Source organism: Puma concolor, chromosome A1, assembly GCF_028749965.1.
Source record: "Puma concolor isolate L17-30 chromosome A1, mPumCon1.1.hap2, whole genome shotgun sequence".
Lineage (NCBI taxonomy): Eukaryota > Metazoa > Chordata > Mammalia > Carnivora > Felidae > Puma > Puma concolor.
The window spans coordinates 153,477,299-153,498,037 of NC_141667.1; the positions used below are offsets into that span (position 1 = coordinate 153,477,299).

Below are 20,739 nucleotides of genomic sequence, written 5' to 3' on the forward strand. Positions count from 1 at the left end.
GACTGAGGGGCAGGACCAAGACAGAGGGCAGGTGTCCAGACCCACCTGTGCCCAGAGGAGCCCCCATGTTTTCAAAAGTCCTGGGCTCACTGCCTTGAGTGTGTGGTGGGTCAGATTGGTGGGAAGGGCAGCTTGGAGTCAGCTCACTGGGGCAGCCTCTGAGGACTGGGACAAGGTTTCTGGCGCCCTCTTCTTGGGCCCAGGCCACGCCTCACCCCTACACGCTGACCCGCCTCTCCCACAGATGCTGCTGCCCCTCCCCCAGTTGCCCTGGAGCCAGCAGACAAGGAGATCACGTCTGTTCCAAGGATGCTGGTGTGCCCCGAGGCTCCAGGACCCTCCACAGGGGACCACGCTGGCCCCATCCCTGGCCCTGGGGGGCCACCCAAACACCAGGAGGCTGACCCCAAACTCCTAGGCACGGAGGTTGCAGATGCATCTGGTGAGGCCCAGTGGCCTCAGGCTGACCACAAAGTGCCACCTGCTCTCAGGGTCCCCCCTATGCTGGCTTCAACCTTGGCCACCCCAGGTATCCATCCTATTCAGGTGAATGGGAAGAGCCCTGGGGACCCTGACATCCCAATGGCCCCATGCACTGGGGGACCTGGACAAGGCCCAGTTTAGCTCAGCCTCAGGCTCCCCAACTGTGAAGCTATAGGCAGGAGGTGGGTGCTGGGAGGTTCTTCCCACCCTGAGTACATCTGTCCTGGAAGCCAGAGGCTTTGGTGGTTAGCCTTGGGCACAGAGCCTGAGTGCCCTGTGCTTCTGGGTAGGTGAGAAGGAGCGGGGGAGGAGGGGGGGAAGAGGAGGAGTGGGAGGAGGGAGGAGAAGAAAAAGGAGAGAGGAGGAGGTGAGGGAGGAGATGGAGAGGAGGAGGGAGGGGGAAGAAGAAGAGAGAGGAGGAAGAAGGAAGAAGAGAGAAGAGAGAGGAGGAGATGGAGGAGGGAGGAAGGGGGAGGAGGAGAGAGGAAGAGAGAGGAGGGGAGGGAGGAGGAGGATGAAGGAAAGGGGGAATAGGGAAGAAGAGGGATGAGAGGGAGGAAGAGGAGTAAGGAGGAAGAGGAGGGAGAAAAGAAAGGAGGTGAGGGAGGAGGAGAGGGAGGAGAAGGAGGAAGAAAGGAGGAGGAGGGAGAGGGAGGAGGAAGGAGAGGAGAGGTAGACCCCCTCACCACCACCCTGGCCTGATGAGACCCCCCCCTAGGGATGCTGCCTTGGGGCCCCTCCCCCCCAGAAGCTGCTGCACCTGGCTGTCAGAATGGCCCTTGTCTGGGTAGCTGGGACCCTGTTGCGTGGCTGCTGGCCCAGGCCAGAAGCTAGGACAGGAGGGTGCATTGGCTCCTGGGCCCTGCAGGGAGGTCAGGACCCCTGGGTTTGGAGGAGGGTAGTCCCTGTCTGTTCTTACCCACAGGGGCCCTGCGCTCCCACAGTCCCTCCTCCGCCTTGTGCTCCCACCCTCTGGGCCTGCAGGATGACATGGGGACACATAGTGAGGGGCAGTCCCAGCTCCATCCCAAGCTCCCTCTCACTAAGTCCCTGTCTCCTACCAGCTGAGCCTCAGAAGGTGCCAGAGCCTCTTCCCCAGGAGGGCCAGGAGCAGGACTTGGGGGCCCATGCTGAGGCCCAGGGACGCACTGTGCCCATCCGGTAACCTCCTTGGCGTGCTGGGTGGGGGTAGTTCATGAGGGGACATCCCAGGGTCAGGGCACAGAGGAGAGACTGCTCTCGGGGTGAGGGGTGGAGCCCTCGCCTCACCTGGGGCTGGGTCTCCTCTTTGTGCATCCCCTAAAAGTCTGCTGTAGTGTGGGGGGTGGGGGGCAGAGCTGCCCACACTCCAGGGGTGTAGGAGAAGAGCAGACACTCATCCAGCTCCATGACCACAGGATGGAGGGTACAGCCTGGCCGGGAGCAGGAGCAGTGGACCTATGGGACATCCACAGCCAGGTGTTCATGGAGACCACACATCGGACATACGTGTACCAGGCCAGCGACACGGGTGCCACAAGTAGGCGGGGGCTTAGTGGGTCATGTCTGTGTGTGCTCCCAGTGCCCTGGACCGGGGGAGGGACGCTTGTGTAGAGGAACCTGCAGAGCCACCTGGCCTGTCCCAGCCTTGCTGGGGGCGGGGTAGGTGTGGGGAGCTCTCTGCCCCTGTGTCCCCCCAGGGAGAGGTGAGGGCTGTCACCTTGGAGGGTTGAGGGGCTGAAGGTAGTGAACTGTTTGCTGGGGGCCACCTTCTCCAGCAGGCGTCGACATGCTCTGCACACCCTGCCCTTGGACAGCTAGGAGAGACAGAGGCTCGTGGGAAGGAGGCACTTCCTGACCATCAGGGGCCTGGGCAGAGTCAGGAGGCGGGTGCCCCCATTAGGGAGGCAGGTGGGCTCTTGTTGCCCCAGGGTGTATCACAAGGCTTGGGGGTATCAGGACAGGCGTGGGTGGGTGGTCAATGCTGGCCCACTATAGGGGGGCAGTCTCTGACTGCAAGGCCCAGCTCCAAGACTCAATGTGGGCTGAGGACACAGCCTGGACCTCTCTCCATGGGCTCCCTCCTGCACCCCAGGGCCCCCATCCATGCAGGTCACCATCGAAGACGTGCAGGCACAGAGGGGCAGCACCGCGCAGTTCCAAGCAGTCATCGAGGGCAACCCGCAGCCCACAGTGACCTGGTACCGGGTAGGGACAGGCACCGGGCAGGGGGCCGGGACTGGCGAGTGTGTAGCATTGCCACCCGCCAGCAAAGCACTCGCAGTAGGGCGGGGGTGGGATACAGTCCATCCCCAGGTTGGGCTGACAGCCGCCCCGCCCGCCTGTGCCCCCAGGATGATGCCCAGGTGGTGGGCAGACCCCGGCTCAGCCAGCATCGGGAAGGGACTACCTACTCCCTGGTGCTAAGGGACGTGACCCAGCAGGACGCAGGCGTCTACACCTGCCTGGCCCAAAACGCTGGTGGCCAGGTGCTGTGTAAAGCGGAGCTGGTGGTCCACGGGGGTGAGTCCGGGGAACACTCCTCGAGGGCATGGGACGGGTGTGGTCTGCAGTCTCCCTCAGGCTCCGGCATAGTCCGTCCAGCACAGAAACGCTCCAGTTGGGGGTAAGTGGACATAGTTACACCTACGACTCCCGTTCTTCGACTACAGGAGACAGCGAGCCTGACACTGAGAAGCAAAGCTATCGAAGGAAGCTGCACTCCTTCTATGAGGTCAAGGAGGAAATTGGAAGGTATTGTCCACAAACGCAGCCCCAGGAGAGGGCCGCTCCTCGACACCCCCGCGACCCAGAGCCCCTTCCCCCCACTCTCCGCCCTGGGAGCCCCCAGCACCTCCTGGAACCCCTGCGTCCCGCGGACCCCTGAATCCCTGGAACTCCATCCCTCAGCCCCCGCCTCCCAGAGCTCTTTCCTCCCAATCTCCGCCCCCGGAACCCCCAGGATCCTGGAAACCCTGCGACCCAGGAACCCCTGCGCCCCAGGAACCCCGCCCACCACGGAGCACCTGCCTTCTCCCCCAGGAGCCCCCAGCACCCCTGGAACCCTTGGTCCCCGGGGACCCTTGCGTCCCCTGAACTCCGCCCCTCAACCTCCACCTCCCAGAGTCCCTTCCTTCAAGTCCCCGTCCCCAGCCCCCCGGGAGCCCCAGCTTCCCGGGACCCCTCCCCCACGGAGCACCAGCTTTCTCCAGGGAGCCGCCAGTACCCCCTGGAACCCCTGCGCCTCGGGACCCCGCCGTCCACGAAGCACCCTCTTTCCCGCCCCCCTGTTCTCCGGAAATTCCGCCTCTCAGGAGCTCCACCCCTCCCGCTGACCCAGCGGCACGGGCACCCCCACCCAGAACCCAGTCCCCCAGAAACCTCCTTCCCTGGAGGACCCTCGTGACCACAGCTCTCCGGAACTCCACCGCTCCTCCAACCCCGTCCTGGGGAACCGGCGCGCACCCCCAGCGTGGCTCCCCTCCTCCCAGGGGCGTGTTCGGCTTCGTGAAGAGGGTACAGCACAAGGGAAACCAGATGTTCTGCGCGGCCAAGTTCATCCCCCTGCGGAGCAGGACGCGCACCCAGGCGTACCGCGAGAGGGACATCCTGGCCACGCTCAGCCACCCGCTGGTCACAGGGCTGCTTGACCAGTTTGAGACCCGGAAGACCCTGATCCTTGTCCTGGAGCTGTATCCCACAGCCAGGCCAGAGGCCAAGGAAAGGGGCGCCCACGCAGACCCTTGGCAGGCATAGGTCCCAGGGCCCCAGCAGGGCCTGTTCTGCTATTCCTGGACACAGCCCTGGCCTTGTAGCTCGCGGTCCCCTGGCTCAGGAATTTTGGCAGAGCTGTGTCACAGGGTCCAAGACAAGCCCTCACTGGGCCATCCCACGCTCCACGGGGCCTTGCCCAGCAGGGAGGTCAGACTTATGGGCCACACTCAGTGCTAATGCTGAGGGTCCTCAGGCAGCCCACCCGAGCTCCAGGGAGGGGTGCACATGCCCTACTCACCCCTCCCACTCTGCTGCTGTCCGCTGACCTTGGCCCCCCTCCTTGGGGTCCCTGTCCCTCCCACCCTCCACAGTCTGAGCACCAACCTCCCCAGCTTGGCCCCCACCCCCACCCCCACCCCAAGATAGGAGGTGTGTGTGGGGCCAGGTGGGTTCCAGACTCCAGAGCTTTCCTTGACCTGAGCCCCAGGTGCTCCTCAGAGGAGCTGCTGGACCGGCTGTTCAAGAAGAGTGTGGTGACCGAGGCTGAGGTAACTGCACAGTCTCCTGTTTTCCCTGGCCACACCCAGCACACCCCAGCTTGGAAACCTTCTGGGGTTCCCCCGGGCCTCATGGGGCGTGGCAGTTCCTCAGTAGGGCTCTCTAAGCCCTTCCATGCACCCCCCTTCCCCGGGGGGCCACTGCTTTCCTCTCCCAGTCACCACCTGGCTGGTGGGGCCCTCCCTCCTGAGACACCAGGTGCTTCCGGCTTTAGTCAGGCCCATCTGCTTTCTGGGCTGGAGGAATCCTCTGGCCTTGGGCTCTGGGAGGCTTTGCACACCACCTGCCCTGTGGGATCCGTGCCCAGCTCAGATCTGGGGGCGAGTGGAGCAGTAGGTGGAGGATGGACCTCCTCTGAGCCCTGGCCTCGGTTCCAGGTCAAGGTGTACATCCAGCAGCTGGCAGAAGGGCTGCATTATCTGCACGGCCAGAGCATTCTCCATTTGGACATAAAGGTGCTTGACCTTCTTGGGGCCCCGCAGGGACCAGGGAGGGACCCTGAACATGGGGGGGCGGGTAGATGCAAGTCTAGCACTTCCAGACTCTCTGGGGATGCAGAGTGATATCAGGTGGGGTACAGCTCGGATGAACTGGAAGCTGTCCCCAAATAGCACTAAAACCTACCCCAAGACTGCCCACTGTCCCACCAGCATCACCGTTGCCTTGGGAAAGCCCTTCACAGACCCCTGTGTGTTCCCTGCGGCCCTGGGAGCCCCCTCCTTAGGGCATGGCCTCCCCTCTTCCTGACTGTGTCTCACAGCCCCCAAATATCCTGATGGTGCATCCCGCTCGGGAGGACATTAAAATCTGCGACTTCGGCTTTGCCCAAAAAATCACCCCAGTAGAGCCACAATACAGCAAGTATGGCTCCCCAGAGTTTGTATCCCCTGAGATCATTGAGCAGACTCCTGTGAGCGAGGCCTCGGACATCTGGTAAGTGAGTGGCCACTGGGGATGCCAGCAGCCCCCGCCCCACACACAGTCGCTGCCCCTCTTCCCACACCCCCCAACTCTGAGCATACCCTTTGCCCAAAGCCCAGGCATGGGATGACTCAAGACTGTGCTTTTGCTCCTGCAGGGCCATGGGGGTCATCTCCTATCTCAGGTAAGCAGACACCTGCCTCTGTTAACCACCCCCTCTGAAACCAAGCGCTGATCCCTTCCCCATCAGACCCATGACAAGCCACGTGCACTACTGGCTGCTTCCCAGATCAAAGACCCAAGACCCACAGGGCAGCTATTATGGGAACCAGCGGTCAGCCAACTCTGATAAGTGGTTTCTGCTGCACTCTTTTCTTACACACTGTGGCCCAGAGGAGCTTGGCCGGGTCACCAGGCAAAGCACTGAGCTGTTTCCCTAAAGGCTCTGCCTAGAGCCTCCTCATTACAGTTACAGCTGCCCTCGAGGAGGCTGCTGGTGTAGATTGAGCCTGGATCCCACCTCACGCTAAGGCTGGGTACATACTCCAGGTTGACCCTTGATCCCTGTCCCAGGCTGAGCGTGGATCTCTGGGCAAATATTGGCCATTTCTGGGACTCTCAGGGCTGGATGGGAGTGGCTCTGTGGCCACTGGGGGCCTTGTAAAAGACCCAGCACTGTTTGCTCTGGCCACCTGCTCCCTATGCATCCAGAAATCCAGGTCACTTCTGAAGGCAAAGTCATGTCTCTGCTTTCAGCCTGACCTGCTCGTCACCGTTTGCTGGTGAGAGTGACCGAGCCACCCTCCTGAATGTGCTGGAGGGGCGGGTGTCTTGGAGCAGCCCCATGGCTGCCCACCTCAGCGAGGATGCCCAGGAATTTATCAAGGCTGCCCTGCAGAGGGCCCCAGAGTGAGTGTGCCACCCTTTCCCCGCCCCGGGTTCTCACAGGCCTGCCCCTGGGGCAGCTGACCACCTGGCCTGACGCCTGGCCTTCTTCTCCTTGCAGGGCCCGACCCAGCGCAGCCAAGTGCCTGGCCCACCCTTGGTTCCAGGTGAGCAGGCTGAGCCCAAGCAGGCCTGCACAGGGAGGGAAACAGGCCATGGGGCTGGGGAGGCGGAGGTCTGCGTGGACCACAGGGTGCACCAGGGTCTGCCCTCACCGTCTCTGTCACTTGGGCCCTCTCAGAAGTCCGTGCCCGCAGAGGAGGCCCACTTCATCAACACCAAGCAACTCAAGTTCCTGCTAGCCCGCAGCCGCTGGCAGGTGAGCAGTGCAGCCTCGCGGAGGGTGTGAGGGTTAGGGTTAGACCCCCCAAAAGATGCTGAAGAGGGGGCAGAGCTGCGAGGTGGGGGCTGGAGGCCTGCAAGGAAACCAGGCCCCGAGGGCTGGCTGTGTGTCCCCGCAGGGCCTAGGAGAAAGAGAAGCCAGGCTGGGGCATGCGCTCTCTGAGCCCCTGGGGCGGGTCTGGGAGGAGGTGCGTGCCACGCGCAACGTCCCAGCCTGGGCAGGAACAGAACGACACAGCCCTAGGGGATGAGGAGTGGAGCTTGTAACACGCTCCAGTTCCTGGGTGCCCCTTCAGGGACCACTAGGAGCCGCAAAGCGGGCGGACACACGGCTCACGCGCCCCTGTCCCCCGCAACCCCCAGCGCTCCCTGATGAGCTACAAGTCCATCCTGGTGATGCGCTCCATTCCCGAGCTGCTCCAGGGCCCGCCCGACAGCCCGTCCCTCGGGGTGGCCCGGCACCTGCACGAAGGCGCCAGCGCCGCCTCCAGCAGCTCGTCCTCGTCCTCCGACAACGAGCTGGCACCCTTCGCCCGGGCCAAATCGCTGCCGCCCTCTCCGGTGACCCACTCCCCGCTGCTGCACCCGCGGGGCTTCTTGCGGCCGTCCGCTAGCCTGCCAGAGGAGGCCGAGGCTTGCGCGTCTGCCGCCGCCGCGCCTCGGCCGGCGTCGCCCCCAGGTGCAGAGGTGCCTGCTGCCCCGGGCTGCGTTCCCCGGCAGAGCGTCATCCGCAGCCTCTTCTACCAGCAGGCAGGCGAGGCCCCGGAGCGCGGAGGCCCCGCCATGGGCGGCAGGCGGCACCCCGCCCGGCGGAGGCACCTGCTCAAGGGCGGCTACTTCGCAAAGGCCCTGCCCGGCCTGAGGGAGCCGCTGCTGGAGCATCGCGCGCTGGAGGAGGAGGCCGCCCGGGAGGAGCAGGCCGCTCTGATGGCCAAAGTGCCCTCCTTCGAGACCGCCCTGCGGCTGCCTGGCTCCAGCGCCCGAGTGGCACCCGGCCGCAGCCGATCCCTGGAGCTCGACCAGCCACACTCCACCAGCTCTTCCACTGAGGCCTGTGGCGGGGGGCAGTGCCCTGCCCCAGGCCTCTCAGGCCTCCAGATAGCCTCAGGGGAGAACCTGCCAGGAGGGGTCACATGTGCCCAGGAGATGCAGCGTCCAGAGGGATCCCAGCAGGGGCCAAGACTACTGCCATCCATCGGGGGCCTCCCAGGGGCTGCTCAGCAAGAGGGGTCATCCCAGGACAGCTGTGGGTGGCAGCCCACCCCTTCCTTCCAGCCCCAGTGGGGTCCCGCTCCCCTGCAAGGCTGTGGCCCCCCTAAGGCTGTTACACCACAACTTTCTGGCTCCTTCCCTTCAGAGCAGTGCACGGGGCCCCTCTGGGCATCCTCCAGCCCCTTCCTCTCGGGGGAGACCCAGGCTCCCCTCTCCCCAGCCCAAGAGAGCTGCCAGCCAGGCTCTATGGAGAGTCCAAAGGACACTTGTCTCCCTGGGAGGCTGAGTCCCCCTAGCTCCTCAGGGCTGGCTTCCCAGGTGGGCACGGGGCCTGGTCCCTCCGAGGATGCCACCCTGGAGCTGGAGGATGCATCAGAACCGGAGCCCAGCCCACAGCGGCCTCAGGAACAGGCCACCATGCGGAAGTTCTCCCTGGGGCAACATGGGGGCTACGCAGGAGTGGCGGGTTATGGCACCTTTGCCTTTGGTGGGGATGCAGGGGGCATGCTGGGGCAGGGTCCCCTGTGGGCCAGGATGGCCTGGGCCACCTCTCAGTCCTCAGAGGAGCATGATGACACTGGGGCTCAGAGCCCACCCCCCCAGGCCAGCGCAGCTCCCCTTCCCGAGGGCAGCAGGGCACCCCCAAGGGCCTCCCCAGAGCTGAGCTCGTGGGAAGACTTCGGCAGGGGCTCCCAGGTGTCCCTGGTGCAGATCCAAGACCTGTCTGGGGACTCAGAAGCAGCGGACACCGTGTCCCTGGACATCTCAGAGGTGGAGCCTGCCTACCTCAACCTGTCCGACCTGTATGACATCAAGTACCTCCCTTTCGAGTTCATGATCTTCAGGAAGGTCCCCAAGCCTGTGGAACCAGAGTCACCTTCCTCCCCGGAATCCGAGGCAGAGGAGGAGCTGGCTGAGTTCCCAGAGGCCGCGTGGCCCTGGCCAGGCGCACTGGGTCCACCAGCCAGCCTGCAGATCACAGAGGAGCCAGAGGACATGGAGACCCTGCTCGGGGAGGCCACTGGCAGTAGGAAGCGGAAATGGTCACCCCCCTCCGGTGGCCTCTTCCACCTCCCCAGGAGACACACGCTGGAGGAGCCCCTGGAGCTGGGACTGCGCAGGAGGGTGAGGGCCTCGGTGGCCCACATCTCCCGCCTCCTGAAGGGCAGGCCAGAAGGTGACTTCCCCACCCCACTCCACCCCCTCCCTGCAGGTAGTAGGTGTCTTGTTTGCACTTTGGGGCACCTCACGGCCTCCGCGGCTGGGAAGAGCTGGGTGACACAGAAGCCACTCTGCTCCAGGGTCCTCTCCCCTGCCCCACATGGGGGCCTCTGTTTCTGAGGTCTCCTGTGTGGCCTCAACCCGCAACCCCCGTGTGCATCTGAGGTCCCTGTGTTGGGACCTGAGAAGGCTTGGAGACACTGGTACAAAGAGAATCAAACCAGTCCTGGCCTCCCCAGGCACCCGTGGCCCCCAAGTCTTACCTGCCCCTGGTGCCCTTGCCCAGGACATGCTGATCCTGACAGGGGTCAGAAGGGGGTGGTCTCTGCAGCAAGTTTAGCTCATTTGCAACAAAAGTCTGTGGGATCTGGGCTCTTGTGCCCTGTGTGGGAGTCCACTGTGGGTGGCAGCTGGGCCCCTTAGGTGTGACTTCTGGAGGCCTCCTCCCTGCAGGTCTGGAGAAAGAGAGCCCCCCCAGGAAGAAGGCAGGCCTGGCTTCCTTTCGGCTGGGCCTGAAAAGCAAGGACCGAGGTGGGTGTGCTGCCCTGGGGGGCCGAGCCGCACTGCAGCTGAGGGGACCCAGCTGTGGGGGACGGGAGCCCCTCCTCAGTGCCTAGACCAGTGTGGGGGACAAGCTTACATCCATGGGGGCTGGAGCCCAGATAGGTGAGGGGGGGTGCTCTGGTCCCATTATTGGGGCAGTTCTGGAGGACTTTCTGGGGCAGGTGCTAGTGTTAAAGATGAGCTGAGTGAGGGTGGGCTTCCCCAGCATCCCTGCCTCAGGGGTCCAGGTTCTCAGGTTGGGGATCATCTCTGAAGGCTCCCCTGCCTCCCTTCCTGCTCCCCAGCGCCATCCTTTCTAAGGGAGCTCTCAGATGAAACGGTGGTCTTGGGCCAGTCAGTGACTCTTGCCTGCCAAGTGTCAGCCCAGCCAGCTGCACAGGCCACCTGGAGCAAAGGTAAGGAGGTGTCCTGGGGCTGGGGTGCAGGAAGGAGGAGGGCACTGCTCTCACTGTACAGAGGGAACCTGAGGCCCCAGGAGGGCACGGGTCTCCAGGCAGGGTGCATATTCGAGCTGCTCCCCAGGTCTGCTCTGTCCTGCTGCAGATGGGACTCCCCTGGAGAGTAGCAGCCGCCTCCTTATCTCCTCCACACTCAAGAACTTCCAGCTCCTGACCATCCTGGTGGTGAATGCTGATGACCTGGGAGTGTACACGTGCAGCGTTCGCAACACGCTGGGGACTGCGGCCACCACGGCCATCCTCCGGAAGGCAGGTGGGTGCACCGTGCCAGGCCCTCTGGGTGGAGACAGGGAGAGGGGCCACCCCACATGCCACTACCTCCTTCTGGAGGTTTCCTCCAGGCCCACGGAGGCGGGGGACGGGATGAGACTCTTCTGGGGTGCCTGGAGACCCCTTATCACTTTGAGGGTGGGTTTATGCTGGGCCCCTCTGCTGGAGGCCTACAGAATGTGACGCTCACCAGCCAGTTGTGCACACCCCAGCACACTGGCAAGCCTGGAGGGGCCACAGAGGGTAGGAGTCCGCTCTGCAGGCTGGAACCCCCAGGATGGGAGGCAGAAGGCAGGAGGCAGGGTGACCCACCTGGCCCAGCCCTTTCCCCTGCCCTTCTGGGCGTGGGGGGGGGGGGGGCTCCTCTCCTTGCATTTCACACCCATTTCCTCCCAGTTCTTCTAGCCAATGGAGGACCAGGCTGCTTCCCAGTTTGTATTTCTATTACGGTCAAACTATGATCTCAAAAACAGTGCATGGGACCCCAAACAGGGGCTGTGGGTGCAGCCCTCGGGCCCTGGCTTAATTCTCAGCAATGGCCAACCAGCAGGTGTTTGTCAGGTGAACCTGAGCAGCCAGGACAGGCCTCCCTGTGGGGGGCCTGGCACTGGCAGAGGGCTGTCCCTCAGGGCCACTCCACGGGCTTCCTGAGTACATGGTGGGAAGGGAGCCTGGCAGGGTACACACCTACCAAGGCCCCCACCACAGGAGGCCCTGGGCCCTTCTACTTACTGGTCAGTGCTGGAAGGGGACCCCGAACGAATGGGACTAGGGGATGGTGGGCTCAGGGTCCTGGCTGCAGGTGTAGGAGGGCAAGGCAGGGCGGGCAGGGGCTCTGAGCTGCATCGGAAGCCCTGGAAAGGCCCCCCCACCCTGACTGCTGACTGTGGCCCCGCAGAGCGCCCCTCGTCTTCCCCCCGCCCGGACATCGGGGAGGTATATGCCGACGGGGTGCTGCTGGTCTGGAAACCCGTGGAGTCATACGGCCCCGTAACCTACATTGTGCAGTGCAGCTTGGAAGGTGCGAGCCGTCCCGGTGTCCCCCGGGTGCCCATCGGGGAAGCCTGCCTGGCTGGGGGGCCTCAGGCAGAGCCCAGCCAACTCCGTGCTCCCTCTGGGAGGGGTCTGTCCACCCCCTGGCCCTGGGGAGGGGGGCCTTGGGCTAGTGCTCACCCATGCCCCTCCTGTGTGGCCCAGGTGGCAGCTGGAACACCCTGGCTTCTGACATCTTCGACTGCTGCTACGGCGCCAGCAAGCTTTCGAGGGGCGGCACATACATCTTCCGCACGGCTTGCGTCAGCAAGGCGGGCATGGGTCCTTACAGCAGCCCCTCAGAGCCGGTCCTCCTGGGAGGGCCCAGCCACCTGGGTGAGCCTGCTGGGCGGGGCGGTGGCCATGCGCTATCACTCCAGTCACACGTACTCTCTGGGATGCTTTTTAAATTTATTTTTGTTTTATTTATTTTTGAGAGAGAAAGAGCATGAGCAGGGGAGGGGCACAGAAAGGGAGAGAGAATCCTAAGCAGGCTCTGAGCTGTGGGTTTGAACTCACCAACCATGAGATCATGACAAGAGCAGAAATCAAGAGTCAGACGCTTAAGGGACTGAGCCCCCGGGACTGCCCCTAGGAAAGTTTGGTTTAACCTGTAGGTCCCTGCATCTCCATGGCCCAAGGAATGAGGTCAAAGTGTGGGGATTCACAGAAGGGCCCCTGTCAGGGTGCCTGGGAAGGGGGAGAGGAGACGAGGTGGGGGGAGCTGGGGCTGGAGGGGGGTGCCTCCGTCACTGACTCCTTCTCCCGTAGCCTCTGAGGAGGAGAGCAGCGCCTCGCGGCCAGCCCAGCCCCTCCCCAGCACGCAGACGTTCGCCTTCCAGACGCAGATCCGAAGGTAAAGGGAAGGCGGACCTCCCCGCCACAGCCCACCACCCCGCTGGCCCAGCCTCCCTCCCCACTTGGCGCCTCCACCCAAGTTTGGTTCAGAGCCTCTGTGCCGTCCTCCCCCTTCCCGGAAGGCTCTGGTCACCTCCCGCTGGGCTTGCTTTACTGATACTGGGAAGGAGGGTGCGTGGGGGGTGTCCTCACAAGCCTGGCCGGTGCCCCCTCGCCCAGGGGCCGCTTCAGCGTGGTGCGGCAGTGCCGGGAGAAGGCCAGCGGACGCGCGCTGGCCGCGAAGATCGTTCCCTATCGCCCCGAGGACAGGACTGCCGTACTGCGCGAATACGAGGCTCTCAAGAGCCTGCGCCACCCGCACCTGGCCCAGCTGCAGGCCGCCTACCTCAGCCCCCGGCACCTGGTCCTCATCTTGGAGCTTTGCTCGGGACCCGAGCTGCTCCCCTGCCTGGCGGAGAGGTGAGGGGTGGCCTGCTTGCTGGTCCCGGGGCGGGAATGTAAAGAGCGTCGGAGCGCGGAGGGGAGCGCGCTGCGTACCACCTCCGGACTCCGCCTCCACCGACCAGCCCACGTCCCGGAGCTTTAGCAGAGCGGGGGTGCCCCTCCCAAGGCCACGGGCAGGGCTCGTGTCTCCGCGCCCCTTCTGCCGTGGACAGAGCCGAGTCCCTCTTCTCACGCGCCCCCAGGGTCTCCTACTCAGAGTCGGAGGTGAAGGATTACCTATGGCAGATGCTTAGCGCCGCCCAGTACCTGCACGCCCAGCGCATTCTGCATCTGGACCTCAGGTCCGAGAACATGATCGTCACCGAATACAACTTACTCAAGGTCGTCGACCTGGGCAACGCCCAGAGCCTCGCCCAGGAGAAGGTCCTGCCCTCCGAGAGGTTCAAGGACTACGTGGAGACCATGGGTGCGCGGGGAGCGGACGCCAACCTGACCTGGGGGGAAGGGTGGGCCAGGAGGAAACCCCGCCCCCAGGCCTGCGTCCCTCCCCAGCCTCTCACCTATGCCCTGACCTGTACTCCCAGCTCCCGAGCTCCTGGAGGGCCAGGGTGCCGTCCCACAGACCGACATCTGGGCTATAGGCGTGACAGCCTTCATCATGTGAGTTCTCCAAGCGCAGGGGCGGAGGCGGGGGGAGGGACTGGGCATCCACGGAGGGTTCTCCCAGACCCCCCGCTGTCCCCCCCCACACACACACCCGATGGTTACCTGAGTCTCCTGATCCCCCACGCGCGCAGGCTGAGCGCGGAGTACCCGGTGAACGGTGAAGGGACACGCGACCTGCAGAAAGCCTTGCGCAAGGGGCTCATCCGTCTGGGTTGCTGCTACGCGGGGCTGTCCGGCGGCGCGGTGGCTTTTCTCCGGAGCACGTTGTGTGCGCACCCCTGGTAAGGTGGCCGTCCTGTCCGTCGCATCACCTTGCGCTCCACCCCGAGCCCAGCCCTCCCACCCCGCCTGGCCCACGCCCTACGTCCCTTCTCCGCTCGGCCTCCGCTCCCAGAGCTCAGCTGGTACCGTTTCCCTCTCTCCAGGGGCCGGCCGTGCGCGACCAGCTGCCTACAGTGTCCATGGCTAACAGAGGAGGGCCCTGCGGGCTCCCAGCCCGCGGCTGTCTCCTTCTCCACCGCGCGACTTCGAGCCTTCGTGCGCGAGCGAGAGAAGAAGAGGGCGCTGCTGTACAAGAAGCACAACTTGGCCCAGGTGCACTAAGCACCCGGCCTGGCAGAGAGGGGGTGTGTGTGATGGGGGGGTGGGAGGTCGCCCTTCTGGGCTGCGCCCCTCAGTCTCCGCTCTAGGACTCGCTGTATATGAACAGACAGGCCAATAAAAAAGCAGAACCGGATGAAGTGTTATCTCTTTCTTTGTGGGTTTGTTTGGAGAAGGAGGAGAGGGTTCCGCCACCTCACTTGGAGGTTGGGGGCCAATCAGACAGCAGAACTGCCTTTCCCTGTGGAATGGGTGGAAGTCAGGCATCCTGGTTCATGGAGTGGGGCAGCCAGGGCACCCTCAATGGAGATGACCGGCTCATCCAGCTTACAGTCCTGGGGAAACTGGGACAGTTGGTCCCCAGCCTCGCCCCACCAGCTGGCCCCCAAGGCACCTCTCCTGGGCTCCTGGATGCTCCAAAGTGCATGGATAGAAAATCATCAGCTTGGCCCCCATTGTCACCTCCCTGGCCTGGTGTGGCCTCCAGAATTGGCCACAGCAGCTCTATCTCAGTCGGAGGCAGAAAGGAGCCTGGTGGGTGACCAGCAGTCCCCCCCCCCCCAGAGGGAGGCAGAGGTGGATTCTTATACAGGAGGGCCGTAGAGGCTGAAGAAGGATCCTGAACCAGAGTCCCCCCAACCCCCTGCCTCCTGCTCCTGCTAGATGTTCTGGCCACTCTCACCGGGAAATCTCATTTGGAAAGAATGTGTGGTTCTGATGTGCCATGAGCACTTGCTGCCTTGTTTGATCTCTACCAGTTCTAATTCTAGTTTCGGTTAGGAATGGCCTCCCTCCAGCACTCCCTTCTGGAACAGGTCCACTGTGCCCAGGGAGTCTGAGCCCTCTACTGAGAGTCCCTCCACAGTCCTGTAGCCCTGACCACTCTTGTTCAGACACACAGTGAACACACCTCTAGTCTCAGTCCTCATGATCTACATCTGAGCCCACTCCTTCCTCTCCATCACATGCTCATCCAGCCCCAGCTGGCTTGGCTCTGCACATGGGGACCCAGGTGAGACTTTGAGCAACCTGTCTTCTGAGACTGCATTTCTTTGGTAACCTCCTCTGTGTGATGTTCTGGGATGATATGTCCTTGTCTAAGCCTGTTTAGATCTAATTTTGCAGGGTCAGCCCAGCTCCAACTAGCACATGTTGAGAGATACTCACTGGGGCTGCAGAGAGGCAATGTCTCCTCCAGTGGTTCAGCTTCCCTCAGTTCTTGCTGGTGGCTGGCCTAACTTCCCAGCAAACCCAGGTGTCCTTGAGAGTTCTATCTTGTTACTCTGCCCCTGTGCTTAGTGCACAGTGGCTAGTGCGTCCTCACAGCCTTGTTTTGGACTTGCCCTTTCTAATGTCATGTGGCATGATCCATGACCCTTTTCCCAGACTGAACCCTGTTGAATGAACTCACTCAGCCCCAAAGTCCCTGCATTTATCTGTTATGACTATTTCGTTGGTAAGCTGTTTCTAAAGATCAAATCTAACACAACTTGTTTTTAACAGTTGTGTTGTACTTTAGGATATGGTAACTTTTTAAAATGATTTTTTTAAAGTTTATTATTTTGAGAGAGGGACAGAGTGGGGCAGAAGAAGGGAGAGAGACAATCAAACAGGCTCCATGCTCAGCAAGGAGCCTGACACAAGGCTTGATCCCATGACCCTGGGATCATGACTTGAGCAGAAATCAAGAGTCAGATGCTCAACCGACTGAGCCACCCAGGTGCTCCTGAATTTTGAAGATTATGTGTGTATTCTGAATATTAATCCTTTGTGAGATATGTGGCTTACAAATATTTTCTTCCACTTTGCAGCTTTTTTCCCCATCCTTTTAACAAGGCCTTTCAAAGAGCAAGTTTTAATTTTTTAGGACAGTAATTTTTATTTTTATTTCTTTTGTTAGTACTCTTTATGCCCAGCATGGAGCCCAATGTGAGGGACCCAAACTCATGACCCTGAAAGCCAGACCAGATCAAGATCAAGAGTCAGATGGCTAACCGACTGAACCACCCAGGCACCCCTAGAACGATTTATTTATTTATTTATTTATTTATTTATTTATTTATTTATTTATTTTAAAACAAATAGACATGGGGGGGGAAAGAGAGGCAAACCACAGTCTTTTTAGTGTTTATTTTTGAGAGAGAGAGAGAGAGAGAGAGAATGAGCAGGGAGGGGCAGAAAAAGAGAGAGAGAGAGAGAGAGAGAGAGAGAATCTGAAGCAGGTTCCAGGCTCCCAGCTGTCAGCACAGAGCCTGATGTGAGGCTGGAACTCACGAACCCTGAGCTCTTGACCTGAGCCAAAGTCTGACGCTTAATTGACTGTGCCACCCAGGCGCCCCCAGATTGGGTAAATTCTATTGTCATATCTTCCGGTTCACCAGTTCCATTCTCTGTCCCCTTCATTCTGCTGTTGAGCTATATTTTGGTTATTGTATTGTTCAGTTCCAAAATTTCCATTTGGTTATTCTTTATGTCTCTACTTCTTTCCTAAGACTCTCGATTTTTTTGCTGAAACATTTGACTTATAACTTGTTTCATGTGTGTTTGTAATTTTTGTTGAAGTATTTTTATCATAATAGCTTTAAAACATTTATCAGATAATTCCAACAATATTGTCATGTCAATATTGGTGCCTATTCCTTGTCTTTTTTTTTCGTTTTCCACTCATTTTGAGATCTTCTTAGTTTTTGGTTCTTAGTTATGACAAGTTATGACTTTTTACTGATATGTGGACACTTTCATAACATGTTATGAGACTCTGGTTCTTATTTAAGGCTTCTGTTTTAGCTGCCTGTAATATAAGAAGAAGTATATGTGGTCTTTGTCCTACATTCCTGGCACAGAGTCCCTAAAATTCCAGGCTCCTTGGAATTTCCTGAGTGATGCAAATGTTTTTTTGTTACTCCTGAAGAGTTCCTTTAGAGCACACCTTAGTTTATGCTAATGAAGTGACTTAGGTTGGGAACCATGGGTGGCCTCGGGATGACCAAAAGGGCCAAGTGCCTAGAGGATTGGAACTTCCATCTCTATCCCTGATCTCTGGGGAGGGGAGGGGGCTGGAGTTCGAGCTCTATAAAATCGCTTGAACAACGAGATTCCAAGAGCTTCTCGGTTGATGAACACGTCAACTTGCCGGAAAGGGTGATGCCCCAGAGAGGGTATTAAAGCACCATCCTGCTCCTGTACCTTTCCCAGTGCCTCTCTTCCACCTGGATGTTCCTGAGTTGTATCCTTTGTAGTAAACTGGTAAACCTAAGTGTTTCATGAATTCTGTGAGCCACTCTAGCAAATCATCAAACCTGGGGAGGAGCTTGTGGGAGTCTCCAATTTATTGTTGGTTGGTCAGAAGTACAGGTGGCCTAGGACTTGCACCTTGCATTGTAAGTGGGAACGACTTGTGGGGTCTGGACCTTTAACCTGTGGAATCCGATGTTAATTCTAGGTATGCAGTGTCAAAACCAAATTGAATTGTTGGCTGCCTAGCTGATGTCCAGAGAATAAGAGAATTGGTTGTTGGTGATGGAAAGCAGCCCTGACTGGCTGTCTCCAACACTACTCCAGCAGAGGAAGGTTTGATGTCACCTCATTACTGCCTGGCAGAGGGAGAAGGGGTACCACTGACATTGCTGGCAGGGTGGGGGCTCTAGTTACTGTTGAACAGAGGTGGGCATTGCAGCTACCCTCTGGTCTCCTCTGACTCCCAGGTATTGCACAGCAAGGCTGAAAGTCCAGCTCCCCACTTGGTCTTTTATGGAACTCTCCCAGAAGGGGTGGGTTTGAGAAGGCTCATTACCACCTGGCTGCGGCCAAAGTCTGGGATATTCAAGTTTTCTGTCCTGCTAGGCTGTTCCTGTCCTGGTCCTATGGTTAGAAGGAGTAGGCTTTTGGGGGACATTTTTTTTTTGTCAGTGCTCATTTGTGTTTCTGAGTTGTTGGCTTCTTGTTCTCCAAGTCTGGGATACATGAGGGAAAAAGAAAATGCAGGAAAATCACCATGGTGTTGTTCCTAGGATCACAAGTTCCCTATGGTCCACCTTGTGTCTCTACCTTTCAAGGTTGTTGTAGGCTTGTGCCCCACCCCCCCAAATTATATGTTCAATTCCTAACCCCCCAGACCTCTGAGGTGACTATATTTGTGGCAATATTTGGAAATAGGGTGTTTAAAGTGTTAATTAAGGTACAATGAGGTCACTAGTGTGGGCGCTAACCCCACAGGACTGGTGTCATTATAAGAAGAGGAGATCAGGACACAGGCTGGCACAGATGGATGACCATGTGAGGACAAACCAATGAGAGAGGGGCCTCGGGAGGAACTATCTGTGACCATACCTGGATCTCAGACTTCCAGCCTCTGGGAGTGGGGAAAAGTAAATGTCTGTTATTTAAACCTCCTAGTGTTTATTATACAGCCTGAGTTGACTAGCATAAGGGTCTTCTTATGTTTGTTTTATATGTAATTTCTGAGCTCTTATTTGTATCTAGTGAAGGGAATAGTAAGAAGCTCACATACTCTATTGTCTTCAGAAGTGAGGGTCCTTTAGTTACCATTTTGGAGTATCTCACTTTCTTTAACCCAGGTGTTCAACCACTGATTAACGGGTAAAGAAGATGGGGTCCATGCATACAATGAGATATCACTCAGCCTTAGAAAACAAGGAGAGCTTCCCATTCACTTGTGACAACATGGAAGGGCCTAGTGGGTATTATGCTAAGTGCAATAAGTCAGAGAAAGGCAAATAAGATTTCACTCATACCTGGAACTTAAGAAACAAAGCAAATGAACAAAACAAAGAGAAAAGAGACAGACAAAATAACAGATTTTTAAATACAGAGAACAAACTGGTGGTTGCCAGAAGGGAGGTGGGGGGGCGGGAACGGGTGAAATAGATAAAGTACAAATTTGCAGTTACAAAATAAAGAAGTCGTGGAGATGAAAAGTAGAACAGTAAGATTTTAATAACATTGTTTGGTGACAGATGGCAACTATACTTATTGTGATGAGCACTGAGTAATGTATAGATTTGTCAAATCACTATATTGTACACTTGAAACTAACATAACACTATATGTCAATTATACTTCCATTTTAAAAAGAACAGAAAAAAACACCTAACTAGGCACCTGGGTGGCTCAGTCAGTTAAGCATCCAACTTGGTTTCAGCTAAGGTCATTATCTCATGGTTCATGAGTTCAAGCCCTGCATTGGGGTCTGTGCTGATAGCAAAGAGCATGTTTGGGGTTCTCTCTCTCCCTTTCTTTCTGCCCCTCCCCTGTTTACTCTCTCTTGCTCAAAATTAATAAACTTTCAAAAAAAGTTAAAAAAACCACCTAACTAAATATGAGCAAATAGAATCCCACAATATATAAGGTAACCATGATGATAATGTAAGACTTACCTTAGGAATAATAAGTTGGTTTACGATTCAAAATTAATCAGTGTAAGAGAGTGACATTAGTCAAATGACACATTAGGAAGCTCCATTTTTAAAATTTAAATTATAATTAGTTAACATACAGTGCAATATTGGTTTCAGGAGTAGAATTCAGTAAGTCATCATTTACGTACAGCACCCAGTGGTCATCTCAACAAGCGTCCTCCTTAATACCCATCACCCATCTAGCCCATCCCCCACCCACCTCCCTCCATCAACCCTTAGTTTGTTCTCTATCATTAAGAGTCTCCTGTTGTATGTTTTCATCTCTCCTTTTCCTCCTCTTTCCAAATGTTCATCTATTGTGTTTCTTAAACTCCACATGAGTGAAATCATATGATATTTGTCTTTCTCTGGCTGACTTCTTTTACTTAGCATGATACATTCTAGCTCCATGCACATCTTTGCAAATGGTAAGATTCCATCCTTTTTGATGGCTGAGTTATATATATCTATCTCCTAAGGAGAAGCTAGATTTCTCTTTGAGAAATTAAGACATTCAAAAGCAGCCATGTGTACATGAAAATTTAAAAAGTCAGTGAGTTCCAGGCAATATGTATCAGAAAAGTCCCCAAAACACCTTGAGAAGATCTCTAGGCTTGGAGCATGTTCAACTAAACAGTAGAGAACTGTACCAGCCAAGAGCCAACAAGAAAAGACATGAGGAACTGACTGCTTTTGTCAAATGTCTGCTTTTCTAAAAAAACAAATATCACAAGGCATATAAAGAAGAGGGGAAAAAATGGGTCATCCAATGGTACAAAGTAAATTTCCAGAAACTGTCCCTGAAGAAGCACAGGCATTGGATTTACTAGATAAAAACTTGAAGACAATTGCTTTAAGTATAACCAAAGAGCTAGAGGAAAACAAATGCAAAGAACTAAAAGAATTCAGGAAAAAATATATGAGCATAATGAGAATATCCACAAAGCGATAGAAAATACATAAAAAACTGATAACTTCTGAGCTGAAAATACAGGAAATATATTGAAAAAGATAATTTATTTTATTGTTTATATATATTTTTAGATTGTATGTTT

The 20,739-nt window shown here is 57.7% G+C and overlaps 1 protein-coding gene across 40 annotated transcripts in view; it reads left to right on the plus strand.

Moving 5' to 3' along the window:
- OBSCN (obscurin, cytoskeletal calmodulin and titin-interacting RhoGEF) overlaps positions 1-14,403 on the plus strand; it is a 166,718-nt gene extending 152,315 nt beyond the window's left edge. For all 40 annotated transcript variants that reach the window (XM_086707175.1, XM_086707103.1, XM_086707095.1 and 37 more), the window contains 26 exons: positions 245-529; positions 1,548-1,644; positions 1,881-2,002; positions 2,558-2,670; positions 2,817-2,985; positions 3,135-3,216; positions 3,954-4,154; positions 4,664-4,724; positions 5,112-5,189; positions 5,495-5,667; positions 5,813-5,839; positions 6,412-6,564; positions 6,662-6,707; positions 6,842-6,919; positions 7,306-9,331; positions 9,829-9,906; positions 10,224-10,334; positions 10,483-10,650; positions 11,566-11,688; positions 11,865-12,035; positions 12,471-12,555; positions 12,777-13,016; positions 13,244-13,467; positions 13,586-13,661; positions 13,799-13,948; positions 14,093-14,403. In XM_086707175.1, coding sequence (XP_086563301.1) covers positions 245-529; positions 1,548-1,644; positions 1,881-2,002; positions 2,558-2,670; positions 2,817-2,985; positions 3,135-3,216; positions 3,954-4,154; positions 4,664-4,724; positions 5,112-5,189; positions 5,495-5,667; positions 5,813-5,839; positions 6,412-6,564; positions 6,662-6,707; positions 6,842-6,919; positions 7,306-9,331; positions 9,829-9,906; positions 10,224-10,334; positions 10,483-10,650; positions 11,566-11,688; positions 11,865-12,035; positions 12,471-12,555; positions 12,777-13,016; positions 13,244-13,467; positions 13,586-13,661; positions 13,799-13,948; positions 14,093-14,270 — 5,315 coding nt within the window. In that variant the 3' untranslated portion in view covers positions 14,271-14,403. The remainder of the gene's footprint in view (positions 1-244; positions 530-1,547; positions 1,645-1,880; positions 2,003-2,557; positions 2,671-2,816; positions 2,986-3,134; positions 3,217-3,953; positions 4,155-4,663; positions 4,725-5,111; positions 5,190-5,494; positions 5,668-5,812; positions 5,840-6,411; positions 6,565-6,661; positions 6,708-6,841; positions 6,920-7,305; positions 9,332-9,828; positions 9,907-10,223; positions 10,335-10,482; positions 10,651-11,565; positions 11,689-11,864; positions 12,036-12,470; positions 12,556-12,776; positions 13,017-13,243; positions 13,468-13,585; positions 13,662-13,798; positions 13,949-14,092) is intronic.
- Positions 14,404-20,739: the final 6,336 nt, after the last annotated feature.